Source organism: Poeciliopsis prolifica, unplaced genomic scaffold (assembly GCF_027474105.1).
Source record: "Poeciliopsis prolifica strain line A6 unplaced genomic scaffold, Auburn_PproV2 SCAFFOLD025, whole genome shotgun sequence".
In the NCBI taxonomy this organism is placed as follows: domain Eukaryota; kingdom Metazoa; phylum Chordata; class Actinopteri; order Cyprinodontiformes; family Poeciliidae; genus Poeciliopsis; species Poeciliopsis prolifica.
This window is the reverse complement of record NW_026562400.1, coordinates 261,101-277,816: the sequence shown is the minus strand read 5'-3', so window position 1 is coordinate 277,816 and position 16,716 is coordinate 261,101. Positions and strand designations below refer to the sequence as shown.

The 16,716-nt window shown below is 38.7% G+C and overlaps 1 protein-coding gene across 1 annotated transcript in view; it reads right to left on the bottom strand.

Moving 5' to 3' along the window:
* The window catches only part of ntrk1 (neurotrophic tyrosine kinase, receptor, type 1), a 31,751-nt gene that overhangs the window by 10,539 nt on the left and 4,496 nt on the right, over window positions 1-16,716 (bottom strand). Inside the window, 12 exon segments of the mRNA XM_055047193.1 lie at window positions 1,241-1,413; window positions 3,292-3,422; window positions 4,718-4,873; window positions 5,934-6,036; window positions 6,113-6,270; window positions 6,494-6,826; window positions 10,307-10,445; window positions 11,842-11,984; window positions 12,201-12,355; window positions 13,087-13,155; window positions 16,329-16,400; window positions 16,626-16,700. Coding sequence (XP_054903168.1) covers window positions 1,241-1,413; window positions 3,292-3,422; window positions 4,718-4,873; window positions 5,934-6,036; window positions 6,113-6,270; window positions 6,494-6,826; window positions 10,307-10,445; window positions 11,842-11,984; window positions 12,201-12,355; window positions 13,087-13,155; window positions 16,329-16,400; window positions 16,626-16,700 — 1,707 coding nt within the window.

Sequence of the window (16,716 nt, the reverse complement as noted above, 5' to 3'; positions counted from 1 at the left end):
TTCACCACATATTTCTCAACATTTCTGAGTGTTTTTTCTTTTTTTTTTGGGAACTTTTAGAGCAGCTATTTATGTTGCGAATAAGACAAAATGCAGAGAATTTCATTTCAAAGACGCGATCAGAGGGAACCTGAGTGGATCCGCGCCAGCATGTGGCCTGCCATTACCTGCAGGAGAGTCTCAACGCATGAATCACATACATTAGAGCCGTGAAGGCTTGATATGTTGATGGAGCCGGTGTGTGATATAGTGATAAGTTGACAGGAAAAAATAAGAGCTGGAAACCAGGGAGCTTCTACTTTTGAGACGGCAACAAGAGCACAGAAAATACAATTTATATGAAACTCCTTTTGCAATTGTGCCTCAGTGAACCTTCTGCGGTTATTAACAAGAAATGAACAGCCTTTGGAAAGTTGCAAAAATTAGACCTTTATTCAGACAAACCTACTTTTAATTTAGAAGTTATTTACAGACAAAGCAAATCAGACGTTTGACCATTTGCAGAGAAGAAAAGAATCAGTTTGAAAAGCTCAGCAGTTAGAAAACAGAAACAGCCTTCAGTTAATTTTGCATGCAGAAAATAATTCCACTGATTTAGAGTGAAATTAGAATCCACAGTCTGCAGATCACAAAGGAAGAACTTCAAAGGCCTGTATTTTATTGAGAAGTGTGGAAACACCTGCATGTTAAAGCTAATGCATAAGATGTAATATTTAAAACAGCAGAAAAAAGTCAAAACTAATGAATTCTGTTTCTTTTCTGCTTCAACGCTTCAGAATGTTAGGTCCAAATGATCCACCATGAGTCTATTAGTTATGTTTTATAGGAAAAAGTCTATTGATCAGACAGAAAACATTCAACCTCACAGCTACAGAAGATTCTTTTGAGCTTTTTTCCCCCTAAAGATTACAGTTGGGGGACTAATTTCTTCTTCATTCATTTAGCCATATTATTATTCCACCAATCCGCTCAGCCTTGCTGTACATGATGAAAGGCATGATGGCTGTGTTCCACTTAGCTGCTTCAGATTCAGCCTTCTGTATTGTGAGAGCAGACTTACTGCTGGGAAACGTTCCTACTGTGCTTTTCCTACTCTGACACATTTGCCATGAAGGCGTTGCTGCTGCCTTTCATGCAATACTTTTAGGGGTCTAACATTAAGCAGCATGAGCACCAACAGTTCGGGCGGCGGAGTCTCGGCGGCCCACTGCAGAGGCGGGATGTGTGGTCTTGCACGTACCGGAGGAAGCGGTTGAGGTCTCCGTGCCTCATGTACTCGAACACCATGGCCAGCGGCTCGCCGTCTGTGCACACGCCGTAGAAACGCACGATGTGTTGATGCTGGAGGACCGTCAGCAGCTCGGCCTCCCGCTGGAAGTCCTGCCGCGTCGACTCGTTGGCATCCTTCAGAGTCTGTGAACAAACAACGGTGGCACCAAAATAAGACGCTTTCTGTTACATCATGTTACTTGACCTTTTGCACTTAGTGGATCATTTTTTGGGGGGTTGTTTTTCAAATATAATTAAATAACACAAGCCTGTGAATGTGTTCAATATCATTTAAAAGGTTAATTAAAGCATTTTTTCTTAAAGCATTCAATACCTGAATGATTTGTCACACATAAATAAATACACTCAGAAGCTCATTGAAAGATAAGTTGACTTTTGTGAATTCAGTTATGAGAAAGATAAATGAATGTTTGGTTTCTATCACATTTAATATGAATAACACCTATTTTTGGATTAAACTGTGTCTAAAATGCTGCAAGCAAACTTGAAAATGATCATTTTTCAGTGAAATTATAATATAAATGTATAAGAGCATGCCGCAAATAAGTGATGGGGTTTTTATACCAAAGGAAGTCTAAAGAAAAAATAAAATAAATTGGCAACAAAATGTCAAGTGTTTGTTGTAGCGCTTTAATTTCTTATGACTTTTATAAATATGAGCGGTGTTGTTTTTATTTGAAAGCTCAGTACAGCTCTGGAGAATATTCACTGTTTTGATTTGTTTTACTTTGGGATTCCTCAGGGCTTTATTACTGGAACACTTTTACTTTATTACTTTATCATCTGATCATGAGCAAAACTGTTTGGGAATTAATAAAAGAAACTAGCAAAGTTTCAATTTCACCACTGCTTGTCTTATTTTGATATGATTTGTTGAAAATACATTTCAACTTATTTCAATTTAATTACCTTTTGTTCTTTGTACTGTTTTTTACCATAACTTGTCCTGTTTCTGAGTCAAGAAATCTTTTAATAAAATAATTCAAAAGTAGTTAAAAGATTTGTCTTATTAAGAAGAAATGTAGTCTGAACGTTGAGGGGATGATCCCAGAATGACGCCTTGGCGAAGATGAGTGAAGCTGTATTGTAAAAGCTGACGTGTGATTAATGCACTGATAAATGTGAGCAGATGCATATTCCATCATCTCCCTGTATAAATTTTTCGCTCTGTTGTTTTCATTAACCTGGTGTAACAGGAGCTGGATATAAAACCACCTTTTAACAACGACGGCTCACTCTAAAACCACCAAGTATTATTCCAACATGGAGGAGGAAACAGCTTGAAAAGAAGAAGTTAAAGTCGACTTTTATTGGGTATTATTTTATTTATTTTTCAGTGCCTAGAGAAGATAAGTTCTGTACTTATTGTCATATGTAAAATGATATAAATGTAGCAAAATAAGATTAATTTATGAATTTATTATTACTAAGTTATCCGGTCTTATGATGACTCTATAAAAAAATAAAAGGTTTCTCAAAATTCATGTGATAACCGAATGGAAACATCAGACTATAAATATCTGAATTAATGTCCCGACTGTAACTTGAAGATGTTCAGGTGAGGAGCTTTTACCATGTGACTATTTCACAGGAGCTAACAGAAACGAGCCTTTATGTAACATCACATTTATACTCCAGGAAAAATGGAAGAGATGGATTACTGTTAAGAAATTTCAGGACATTTTGATCGATTTATTCAAAACTAAAAAAAGCTTCCATGCATTTTCTTTCAGGTCTGGAAGAAAACAGCTGCACTTCAATAATCCTCTGGACCAGGGTTGGCATTTAGAGAAGAATCAGGACTTCTGAACACTAACTGTAGCTTTGCTGCAGCAGGAATAGAAACTTTCTGTTTTCTTTACCACAAACAGCCTCTTTACCGGCGACTCCTCTGCTCCGACCACATACTAACGGCTGACATTTTCACTGCAGATGTTTAGAGCACATTAGTTGTTAAATTGCCTCTGAAGCGGCGTAGGGGACGATGTAAGATTTCCTCACCTTAATGGCAACCAGCATCTTGTCGCTGTCGGGGCTGAGGTTCGCACACTCTGCCAGGTAGACTTTGCCGAACGCTCCTTCACCGAGCTCCCACTTCAACACAATGTCCTGCCGCTTAATGTGCTGCACACCTGCAACAACAAGAAAGAGACACAGCTGTGAGGGAGCCGTTGCTGAGATCTGTTGATCCAAGCCAAAGCGAGTCTTCAGGAGCTAAAGTCTCGCTAAAGCCTGGAGCTGATCAGTCCAAATAGTTTCAAACCTGCTTATCCTCACGGGGGAAAATACCAATGCATCCCCTAATTGCATCCCTTAAATGATTATGAAATTAATTTTAATACTAGATGAAGATGAGTAAATCTGTTTGCAATTGATGATTTAATTTATTAGGTGATCAAAACTGATCCAAATCAAGTCCTGTGTGAATAACTTGAATGTTTGTGCATTTCTGAGATCTGGAAATTAGTGGTGTTTTTTTTTTATCTACACTTCTTTGCAAAATTGTTTAAAGTCAATAAGAGTGTAGAGTTTTTGCCACATTGGATTTCCTATCTGATCCTGTGGAAACCAAATGCTCCAGTCTTTCACACCCAGTCCAGGTTAAACATGTTAAAAGATGCCACATGCAACTAACTTATCTAATTATTGCAACAATAATTAATAACATAGCAAGCTAAATATCTAGTTAGCAGCTGAGTATTTAGTTAGCAAACCAAATATTTAACCTCAAAATAAATATTCATTTGGAAAGCTAAATGTTTAGTTGCTGAGCTAAAATAACTTGCCAATAACCAGAAGTGGACTACCAAAGTAAAAGTTGAGTCTTGCGAATCTTTGATTAAACTCCTGCTACTGTGACTGACACACTTCATCATTGTTTCTTTTCCTCTCAACAACAATTTCAGCATATCAGTGTAAAATGTAGGATGAGCCACTTAAATAGCAACACAGACATTTAGCAACAGATTCAGAGGAACAGACGTTGATGGAAAGGTTTTATGACCCAGCTTTTATTTTGATAGTACAATTCTGGTTATTGGTATGTGAATTAGCATATTTGCTCTCCAGCTCTTGGGTTAATCATATTTATGTCCACTTCATCATTTCACTCACAGATGGATACTAATCACCATCCTAAACACATTTCAGAGCTGATAACTAACTTGGAAAAAATGATGCTAACAAAGGACATCATGAGTAAAAGGATCAGGGTGTTTTTTCTTTTAAGGTCTAAGAGGGATTTTTTTTTCCAACTTTTTGACTCATTTTTTCTGAAATATAAGCCGATTGCATCAAGAGTGCAAAAACACACCTTGAGAATCCGTCTAAAAACCTTCTAAATGTGTCAGAAACTATTTACTAAAGAATTAAACGGAACTGTAATAAGAGCGGATGTATATGGAGCATAAACTGCACAGGCACTTACACATGTCTTTGTCCTTGATGATGCCACAGAAGTACTGCGGATTTTCCACGAAACTTGATAAACCAGAGTCTTCGTCAGAGGAAGGCGGGCTGGTCCCGAAATTCATGAAGCGGAGCGAGACGGCCAGGTCATCCTCCTTACCGAGAACTGATGAGCCTAATGAAACACAAGAGACAAGCATGGCTGACGGATACATGACACCTAATCAGTCTCCAACCGCTTCTGATTGCAGCAGCCAACAAAAGAAGCCATTCTGGCCCAATTTTTCCCTTCTGAAGGACAAACATGCTCCACTACCAACTTGGCGGCCCAATTGTTGGTACCATGGTGACAGATGATGACAAGCTCTAATAATCACCATCATCAACCATGCAGCAATCAGGCCACATTGAACTGGAGGAAAAATGACCATACAGGAAGCCTGGATGGTTAGCAACACCTGACTATGGCAAAGTATTAAAAGCCAAACAAGTGGGACCCAAATTGTGAAATCCACTCAGCAAAGGCAAACCACAGAACCCCCAGAGTCCAAAACAGAAGAAAATGGAACAACAACGAGGGAGCCCAGAGGAGATGGAGGGAAGGAAAGAGGGAGCACGGTCCACTTAGGCAATCAGGCACACTTAGGAGCTCTGAGTGAGGAGAGAAAAGGGTGGGGTGTCCACACGGAGCTGGCTTTTCCTCCATCCATCCATCCATCAATCTGTCCATCCACCGTTTTTAATGGCTCTCACCACGTGGCGGTGGGCAGCGGAGGTCTACGCTGTAATTAAGGCACTTTGCCCAACAAACAAACAGCAGCTGCCTGTGAGCAACGTTACATCACAGTGCAGGGCCGTATTAGTCCATTACGTCCCAAAAACACAAACATCTCCGATTCCAAACTGTCATTTTGTGGAAACTGAGAAAAAACCTGGGGAAAAATTTGAACTTTAATTTGAAAAATTTGAATTTTAATGGCAACAGAATGAGATATTTTTTATTTCTAACAAAATTTCTGGTCACTGATCAAAAATTAAACATTGAATTTATGAAATATGCATTTTAGTCAATCATAAAAAATATAAAATATATATATTTTAATGGCTGTGCATTTTTAGTGCTTTGGGTTGTTTTTAGAAACAGTAGAGAAACAAATGGAAGTACAAAATGTGAATTCCCCTGTAAGGTGTCAACATGTGGTTTTACTGTCATGCAATGTGAAGAACTCACTTACGGTGAATACCAAACTTGGTTTGCTGACCACACTTGTTAATGATCAAAACTGTGATGAGCAGAAAGATGCAGGTGAACACAGCGAGGCCCACAGCAACAGAGACCTGCCAAACACACGAGTTTAATAAAATAAACTGGCCTGGCCTAAATCTAAAGAGTGAACATGATGGTGACTCATACCACAAACACCCGACTCTCTGAATTCTCCGTAACGTCCACGACCGGTTTGTTTGATGGACCTGAGAGACAAAACACACAGGAAGTTAACACTGAGAAGATACACAGAAGTTATATGGAGTCATTGTTAGTTGAGAACTTACTTGGATACCCATTAGAGACTAGCATGAGGGACGCAAGAGAATATAAAACATATTTAATGCAAAATAAACTTAGATTGGTAGACCAAAAAAAAACCAAATTCAATAAATGGTGTTTTAGTTGGAGGAACAAGATTAAAGCAAATGTATGAAAATGTGTGAAGCTGATTATCGTTTTTGTTCGACTGTAAAACATCTGTTAGTTCAGATCGACCATCAGTCGCATCTTTTCCCAGGAACTCACCTATAATGATTCCCTCAGGATCACCTTTATCGAAAGGATTCTCCATAAACATCCCAAACGCCGTGGCGTTTTCCCCTCCGAGCTCGTTCACCGCCACCAGAGTGTAGTTTCCGTTGTTCATGTGGGTCGGCTTGTTTAAGGTCAGGCAGCCATGTTTCACTGACCCGTCGTTCGAGTCCGGGATGAACTGGATGAAGATGAAGTTGTTTTTTCTGTACGGTTCTCCGTTGAAGAACCAGGAGATGTATGTGTCAGGATTCCCGTCCACGGCGAACGGGAAGCACCAGTGGTGATGTTTCACGGCGTCCTTGAAGAAGATGATTTTGGCTGGAACTGCATGAGGTTCAGATGAGATACGACAGAGAAATACATTTTACAATTACTTTTATCCACTCTTATTTCTTTATATTTTAAGTCATTTTGAAAGAATTTGATCAACACTTTTCCGTTTGTTAAGCAAAGAGACGCTCTCTAAAACCCCTGTAGTTCAACCTCCATTGATATGAATTGGGACGGTGGGAACAGTCCCAGCGGTAAGATAATCTTCTTCATATTCATTGCCAGTCATTAAAAATTGTAAAGTAGCAGTACCGCCATTCTGGATTGGCTGCTTGACAGGTTGAGTGGTATTTTGACTTCCTATATCAGTTCCATAACTTAAATTATCTACTGAATATTTTAAATATGCTTTACAAAAAAAAAATCTTCAAAAATACGCAGCTTTTCTGCAACTAATTTAAAGTTATATTGGATAGAAAGACATTGAACCATGACTTGGGTGGAAAGTGAACTGTGTAGTTAAATTAACAGTGAAGAACAAGACATTAAAATGGATCAAAATTCAGCATGAGTGTCCTTTCAAAATCAAATAGTTTACTGAGCTTGATATCAATCCCGGATGTCAGTTTGTTTATGGTGAATTTAAACAAAATTTGAATTTTATCTTTAGGCAGATTGTTGCAAAAAATGTCACAAATACATAATTCTTTTTAAAATATACTAATTATTACTCAATTTTAAAGTTGAAAAAACCCAATTGAAATGTTGTTGAGTTCCTCAGGTCCTGATTCTGGTTTCCAGATATAACTGGAAACTTGAATTTTCATCTGCTGTAAATTTAGTCACTGATACCAACAGTTGCACGGAGCTGTAAATGTTTCCATCACTTTATCATCCAGAACAGTTGCATGCTGCACGTTCCCTCTGAGTTTCCATGAATCAATGCTCTCCATCTGAACTGCAAACCTTTGACGACCTGCCATGAATAATAAATCCCAGTTGTCGCCGCGCTCCCAACCACAAAAACTACCTGGAAGCTCTATGTCTATGTCTCACGGACATGAAGTTACAGGAAATGGCCCCATTTAGATCGAACGCAACCCTCAAGTGCAGAGACCCTTCACTCCGCCCTGGAGATTGTTCTGCTCTTAACCTGCAACTCTGACCCGGAAAGTGCTGTTAAAAGGGGGATACCGGCCTGTGCCCTTTGCTTCACTGCGCTGCACTGGAAATTACTGCTATTTATCATATTTGACTAATCATTCACTGGCAGTCCCTTTAGCTACAGGGGATAAAATAAAGGCTATTATTATATTTCATTTAGCTGCTGCTTGTCACACATAATTTCAGATTTAGACAATGAGCTAATTTAGATGTGCCACAATTAATTCTGGAAAAGTCACAGTTAGCACGACTGACTCACTTCAATCTCTGCTCAGGTCAACATTTCATCACCGTTTCTTTTCCTTTTGACATCTACAATATTTCAGCTCAAAACATGCAGCAACAGTGACTGCACCAGCAGGACAGGACTCTGTACAGAGGTTTGTAAGACTCAGTTTTATTTTGATACTTCCATTTATCATTTTTGTACATTATCCACACATTTACTTCTGAGCTAAATATTTCATTTGAAGCTAAATATTTAGCTTTACAACACATATTTATATAAATATACAAGTAAATATTCAGTTTGGACCTAAATCTTTAGATTGCTAGCTAAATATTTAGTTTGTCGTTTAAATATGTAGCCTGGGCCGCTTAGTAAACAAATAGTTTATAGCTAAGTATTTGCTTTGCAAATAAAAAAATTAACATACTCAATAAATATTTAACTTTAAACTTGATAGTTGAATGAATAGCATGGTGAAAATATTTGCCCAAATAACCCAAATTATTGCTCTTAACTTCTTAATGTGAACAATTTCAACAGATTCATATTTTTACACCAATCGGTTTCCTACCACAGAATTCACATATTCTGTATAGTTGAGCTCATTTCTTTAGGAATGACATTCCAGAATCAAAACTTTGTCCTTCTTTGTGCATTTTTCCATGTTATGAAACCTGGACCTGCACCATGAACCAGGGAAACGAACCCACAGCTGCTAAACTGACATCTTATGTCCGTTAGTCTCACTTCGCTTTCTTATTATTGCTGCCAAACAGTTCAATCTTTGTCTCTTCTAACCATAAACTTTTTGCCCAGAGGGCATTTAGCACGTCCATGAGGGCAGATCATGCTTGGTGGGCGACCCCTCAGACCGAACATTCAGCCAGAGTTGCATCAAAGTCTTAAAGTGCTACAATAAGCATGTATTTCAGGCAAGACTCGTTTGTGTCATTTGTGGCAGATGTTTGCATATATTTGATCCTGTAAACATAAATTTAAATCTCTCCATATATTATAACTAAATCAAACTTGTTTTTAAAAAATTATGAAAGTTAGATGTTGCATAATCCTTCCAAACTGATAAGATGTAGAATAAATAATTAAAACACTAAAATTATGATATCTGTGTCCGTAGTAGGTTTGTGTTAACTCCATGCTTTGAAGGCGATGTTGCAACTTGGCTGATTCAGAGCAGGGATGCTATGAAAAGAAAGCCACATGTGTAGCATGAATCAATGGCACGAGGAGCCACTCAGCAATAAACTCCCACTGTTCTGGGAGGTAATTAGAAGTAATTAAAGGGCCAGCGGTTAACGAGTGTCTGTCCACCATTGGGGCTGATGTTGATGGATTAGCAGCACTAAAGCATTTACAGACTGCCAATCACCGTGGAAGAAGCGGTTTTCCGGAGTTGGGAGGGAAAAGTCCATTAGCACCAGCTTAAATCAGATCTGAGGGCGTGTAATCCGCCCCATTTTCCTGATGTTCATTATCTGTCCCTTGATGCTCATACAGCTGATTGGCGCCCCCGTAGTTTTGGCTTTATTTTCTAATGAGTGTCATTGAGTTGGAGATGTATGATATTGTTTGGGTAGTATTGCAGTAATGTATTGCTAATGCAACTGACTGTCTTCTGTGGGACTACTGGCTGCTGTCGCTCCTTGGTGTTGCTCACCGTTCAGTGCACTAATGCATCTGAAAGCGGAAAGCAGCAGCAGACCCTCAGAGTTAAGCTCCATCTGTAATTTAAAAGTGCAGAATAGATAAGGTCGTGGAGTTCTTGAAGAGCAAGATGAGGTAAGTTCACCTTCCTTTGTCTTCTTACTGGATCCCTACATTAAACACCAAGCTGTACCTGCAGCCCTTCACTCATATTATTTTAACACTTCTCACCAGTCGCCGGTTTGAGTGGCAGAGGACAGAGAGCTCCATTAGAAGCATGGTGCGTACGTACCCATATTTGTAGAGGGGGCATTTAGAAGAAATCAGCGCAGTGCATTTTTCCTTTCTACAACCGTCCACCCTGCCTGCACAACAAAATGATCCCAGTGTGCTCTCGCCCTCGCCTCCATTAAGGCCGGCGACTTGCATTGAGCTCGTGAGCTTTCAGGAGCGCAGCGCTTTATTTCGCAGGCACTTACACTCAATGTCCAATTGCACCATCCCCTCGTTGGGCCCAGCTTGGTTCTCAGCCTCACACGTCAAGTTGTGCATGTTGTCTTTGAAGGAGACGTTGGTGAGATGAAGCACCAGCGTTAACGTGGAGTTTGTGATTATCTCCTGCAGGAATCAAATGACAGAGTCATAAAGACATGTAGGTCACTTTCAGAGAAATGAAAGTTGTTCAAGAGAAACATTCATATGGAAGTGGTATGTATAAATATGTATATTTAATTACTGTAAAATGTGTTTTGTTATGACAGCAGCAGCAAAAGAAGTTATAACTATATAACTATTTTTCTGAACCTGAATTATAAAAGACAAATGTTGCTTTTTGGGTCACACCGTTTTAATATTAGTAATAATTGATTAATTATTATCTTGAACTTTCAAATTGCACCCTCCGTGATTTAATCCCCAAAATACGATTTCAAGCAATGTTGTTTTTTATAACTATTAAAATTTCTATGATTGAAATTTGAAGTTATTTTCTACACAATAATTTATTTCAAAATGTGGATCTACTGCCTATTCAAAGTCTGTTTTCTTTTGCACATTAAGGTGAATGAATGACTAATTATCTTTATTTAACTTATCATAATAGAAAAAGCTTTAGCAGCTAAAGCATTCCTCGTTCACGCTAAAATTCACAAATACAAGGTCAAGATTTTGTGCAAATGTCTGGAATCAGCTTCACTGAGGGAACATGTTTTCTGCACCTTGTATTAGCTACATCCATTCTGATTTAGAGTCCTGATGAGACTCACAGCACATACGAGTTCTCTGAATGTTACTTCTGCAGAGACGTTGGGGATAGCATAGTTTCTGTGCATCAGGATTCAGAGTGATGCACAGAAGAGCGGTTGCAGCAATGACAGCTGATCCACTGGGTCTCTTTGAGGGCACATGCAAATCTGTGCGGCTTAGTTATCAGAGAGCATAAACCTGGACTGGCCACATTGGCCTCTTGCCAGGGCTACAACCTCATGAGACCCACAATGGGTTGGCAATGCCCCAAGTAGGTGATTTTACTGCTCTTGGCACCAGAGATGATAAACGCAACATGGCTGGTCAATGCTCTGACTTCCCCCGATAAAGAATCTCATCATGCAGCTGCAGTAAAAAAGCTATTATGTTCTTGGTGATAAATTATGACACTCTTTAAACGTAGAGTCCAGCATATGCTGAAGTCCCTTCTTCAGTTGGGCAAAAAATAGCACAAGCCTGGAAGTTGCTCCCAGAATTGGATGTGCTGGTTGCTGGGAGACTGTAGCTAGGTTTTCAGGCTAGGTATACATGCTACCTGGAGCAGCCAAGCTGAAAGTTGGTGGAGGACCAGAAATGCATTCCACAGATTGCTACAACCTCCAAAAAACATTGTTTCTCTCAGAAATTGAATGGAAATGAAAGTTTTCACGTCCAGTTATTCTCTTCAATATTTGACTCCAAAACTGAATTAAACAGAGCCAGCAGTATTTTGCATGAATACAGACAACGTCCTAAAAATCCTTCCTACCTGGACTGTAAAGTTAGATGCAAGTTCTTTCGTTTGCCACGTCACTTTGGGGGTGGGACTTCCTGTCACATGGCATTCAAACACGAGGTTTCCTCCCTCTCTGGTCTTCTGTTGTGGTGGATAAATGGTCACCTCAGGCAAACCTGGGATCAGCACAGAAAGCAGGATGAGCATGATAAGCACTGGCAAATGTTTTGAAATACAAATAGTTATAATATTCTCAAATGTACTGGATTAGGGCTTGAGATTTGAAGTGATGGACGATCAAACGCATCATCAAAGGTTAAATAGCTTCATTGCTACATGGTGCAATCACCACAAAGAGAAATGTGAGGCATGAGAACGAAAACACAACTCACTGCAATTATCGATCACCAAAGAACTGAGGAGAAATTCCTCATCGTTGGACAAGCAAAACAGCATTTGGCTGTCGACATCGCCACGATCTTCTTTCTGCCACTGCTGCAGCCAGAAGAGGTCACATGAGCAGACGAGAGGGTTGTCCCTTAAAATCCTGAAAAATAAAAGCACACAGACAGGTGGTGGCTTCAGATTTGACAAATAACTCTTTATGATTTAAATTATTCAGGACAGCAAGAGCTCAAACAACTAAATGTTTTCCAGTAACTTGAAGTCTTTCATTCTTTGAGCCATGACCCATAACTTATGACCACATGTAATGGTTACACTACAGATTCACCAGCAGGTTGAGAACTTTGATTTTTGTGCAACTGTCTTGCTTAATAAAAACCAAACTGACAAAAATACTTGATCAACACTTTGATTACCAGAGATCAGGCTCCAATTCGACTCACCATTGATATAATGGTCATCAATATTCTGCTCCTTGCTTGAGGTAGAGACTCATGTCTAACTAATAAGGAGCATTATGCTTTTTTATCACTTAATTATTCAACTGTCTGTGATGACCTCGTGACCTGTCCACGGTGAACCCCACCTCTGGCCCAAAGGTCACTGGAAACAGCCTCCCACTCCCCTGTAATGCTGCCCGGATAAGAAGGTACGGACAATGGATGGAAGAACCTTAAAAGAAACAATGTCTCTGGAAATCAACCAGCAATCCCTTAAAAATGACAAAAATATCTCACTGTTTGGAGGGAAATCTTAAAAAAGAGGCATGGATGGTATGGTTGAGTCAATTTTCCATTTACAAGTAATAAATGTTCTTTCTGACACTTTGAATCAGGTTCAGTTTAACTTTTGCAGAATTTGAAGATGACTCACAGGTTGAGCAGAGGCAGAAAATGAAACACTCTCCAGTTGATGTGCTCCAGAAAGTTCGATGCAAGGTTCCTGCAAAACAAAACCAAAAAAAAAACGCAAAGCTTTTACAGTTTATTAAACAAAACCGCTGCAAGTTATAATTCTGCCTGCACGAATCAGTCATCTCAAAGTCTCACAACAGAGAAAAAGATCAACTGAAAGATTCTTAGTTTCATCTTTTTAATGTTTTAACATCTGCTTCCTTGTGGGTTTCACAAGAAATATAAATTTTTCCAAGAAGACAAACTAAAAGGAACGAGTTCTGTCATATTTTTTCAACTCTGGTACTGTGTAGGACTCAAGTCAAGCTGGGAGCTGATTGCTTACCTTCAGAACAATGTGTACCTGCTTTGAATTACACTCAGTGGAAAACGTTAATGCATCCAAATTGGTTCTGATCAATTACCCCGGCAAGTATTTCACACCGACCAGGACCAGTGTTCATGAGCCCACCGCAGCACATCTCTGTTCAGTGCATTAGGTAATTAGTCCTCAGTCACAAACAGTTCTTGGTAGAGTAACGCTGTTCTGCTGCAGAACTGCATCTGGAAAAAAGTCCATCTCCCACTTTTGTCATGACTCAAACATGTCAGTAATAACACAATGAACTGAGTGCAGTTGATTGTTTTGAGTTTAAACATAAAAATTCACATTTCTGAACACAAATAAAATGTACCAACAATGTTTATGTCTAATACAAATTAATAATGCTGACACTACAGTAGTGAATTCATCATTTCTTACTACTTTACTTGTCAATCTGTTTTGTTAAATCAATAAAGATAAAATTGTTTGACATAAAGTAGTTATTTAGCTCAAACTAGGTGATTCCCATGGAGTCACAAACTAAAACGTTGCAGTGAAGCATCAACTGAAGGAAGACAGGATTCTCTTCATCCTTCAAAACGTGTTTCAGTTTTGTAGGATTTATTTAAAACCAAGAAAAAAAGCATCTTCCAATTTCTGTTTTTATGTGATTTCCTACCTTTTAGGCCAAAATGAAAACCTTACCATTTTATTTAAAATATATATTTTTTCATTGAAATTTCATAGCATGTCTATTGTAGTGGACATCAGGACGATTTCAGTCTAAATTATGACGGAACTAAAAAAAATTGAAAAATGTACAGATTAGTGATCAGTGAATCACATTAACCCAAGAAGAGGTCAAATTTGAGAAATACATTTAATAACCAGAAGTTATCAATTTTTGGCTGCAGCCAAAACTGGCTGCAAACTGCAGGGGTGTCCCTGAACTGAACCCTACTGCCCAAAAATGAAGACTTCATTTATTTTTACTTATTTCATTTAACTTCTCAAAGGGTCTTCCAACAACTGGAACCATTATGATGAACCAAAGAGTACCAAGCATCAGAAACCTCAATCCTGGATCAGAATATATTATTATAATTTAAATGTTGAAAATGTTAACTTTTCCATGTTATATATGTAGAATATAAAACAATCATTATAATAAAAAACATGAACTCATCCATTGGTTATGTGCACAAACATTTCAGTTTGACAGTTTAGTCATTATTTTTGAAATCCAAACCAGTAACTGACGTTTAGGGTGAGTTACTGAATCTTCATTTTTAGAGTATAAAATATAATACAGCACTTTATTCTTGGCTTGCACCTTCAAGTGCTTCAATGGCCCAAAGATTGCAGTGTGAGCTTTTGGAAACATCACAATTGACTCTGAAAACTTTAAAGAGGAAAGTTTGAAGGACGCCTGCAGGTGGAAAAAATCCAAAAGAAAGAAACACACAGAAAAATAATCAGAAAACCTGAAATGTATAAAAAGAAAATCCAGCTCCTCGGAATACAATTTTTGCACTGAAGTAATTGTCATGTTTTTGTCTTGCATATAAATAATTTGTTTAAATGTACGTATTTATTGTGCCTCCCTCGTGTTATTACTGACACCATTCCACATATTTTTTGGGGTCAATCCTCTCAGGCCACTTAAATATCATCACAGCAGAGCTCAAATGATCCTCAGACTTTGAGAGGCTGTAAATAAACCTCCCTCAGAAGATGACAGAAAGCCACCGTGGGGAGCGCGCATGGAAACCAATACATAATCACTGTGACAGGGCCAAGGGTTCAATTATTTGTTTTCCTTGCTCCCAAAAGTTCATGTCAGACGGGTTAGCCGTTGGGGCTTATCCATTACCGGCTCGATTCCTCCTCCAATCCACAGGGGGAGAGCGGAGCCGGGAATAGATCTCTTTCAGCCACATAACAGCAGAAATGTTATCAATCTGGGAGGTTTGAGTGTAGATCAGCACAGACGGAGAAAATGGTTTAACCAGCTCAATGTTTTTTAGTTTGCATTCTGACCTTCCTAATCTTAGAAATGCATCCATCTCAGAAACCCCCACACTCCAGCCAAGCCTCGCTGGCCCCTCTCCCACACTGAAGTATTGATTAAGTGATAATGGACCCTTAGTGGAGTGTATTTATTATGCATCAGTTGTCAATAATCCGCCAAAGTGAGCGAGTAAAAGGTGACTGGTGGATGTCTTCTCCAATTTCTTGAGCATCCCAACCCCTCTCCTACACCTCAGCGACCATCATCAGAAAAGCCGCTTGTCTTTCAGAGGAACAGCACTGGACATGTTGCACACGCTCAGTAAAACGATGAGGACAAGATGGTGCCGATAAGCATCAGCTGTTCATGAACACACCGACCTGATGGCTTCATCTGATATGTTTCAGTGAAGATGGGAGGCCAGACGGCCCAGAAGGAAAACAAAAGAAAGCAAGAATAATCCAGGATAAAATAAAGCATTTGCTGCAGGGTTTCCAGATTATCAGACAGAAACTTAACCTGTTCATTTATTTAATGAGGAGTAGTGTCCTGTATATGTATAACCCTTCAGTTTTTTGTGTTTATTAAAATGAAAAATCTGAACTACATAAGAACAAAGTGAATTGAAATAAAACTGATGTATGAAAAACATGTTTTCCCATTTAGCTTCCTTTACTTGGATAATCCTGGATGAAAACACCAAGAAAGAAATGTTTCTGAGAACTTTAAATATCAAGAAACCATGTTTTGGTTTTTAAGAATTTAAGTTCATAATTTTAGAAGAGCAGACAGACTTAAGAAAATTAATATTTAACAGGTGACCAGTAGGGATGAACAAGCAGAGCAGCAAACTAAACAAAATCTCATCATCAGTGAGAAAACTTACACATACTGCAGCTTCGGGTTGTTTTGGAAAGCATTTGCAGAAATGAACCTCAGCTTACATGATGTGACGGTTCTGAGAAGGAAAAAAGAGAAAAATAAATATGAACAAACAATACATGAACTTCGACAATCAGCATTTGTAGCATTTTAATCCAAATTTAAGTGAGTAAATACTGAGTAAACATATAAAACCAGAGTTTTAAGAAGAAGCATATGTGGTTTCTCAGAACTGAAAGAGTTGAATATTACTCAGAATTTGGCCCTCATTGTTAGTTTGGAGGATAAAACATGCACTTACAGATTTTTCAGCTCTCTGTAGTTGGCAAGGTTGACCTCTGTTATGTTCTCCAGACCTGCCTGATTTTCAATGTAGCTAATTAAATGGAAAA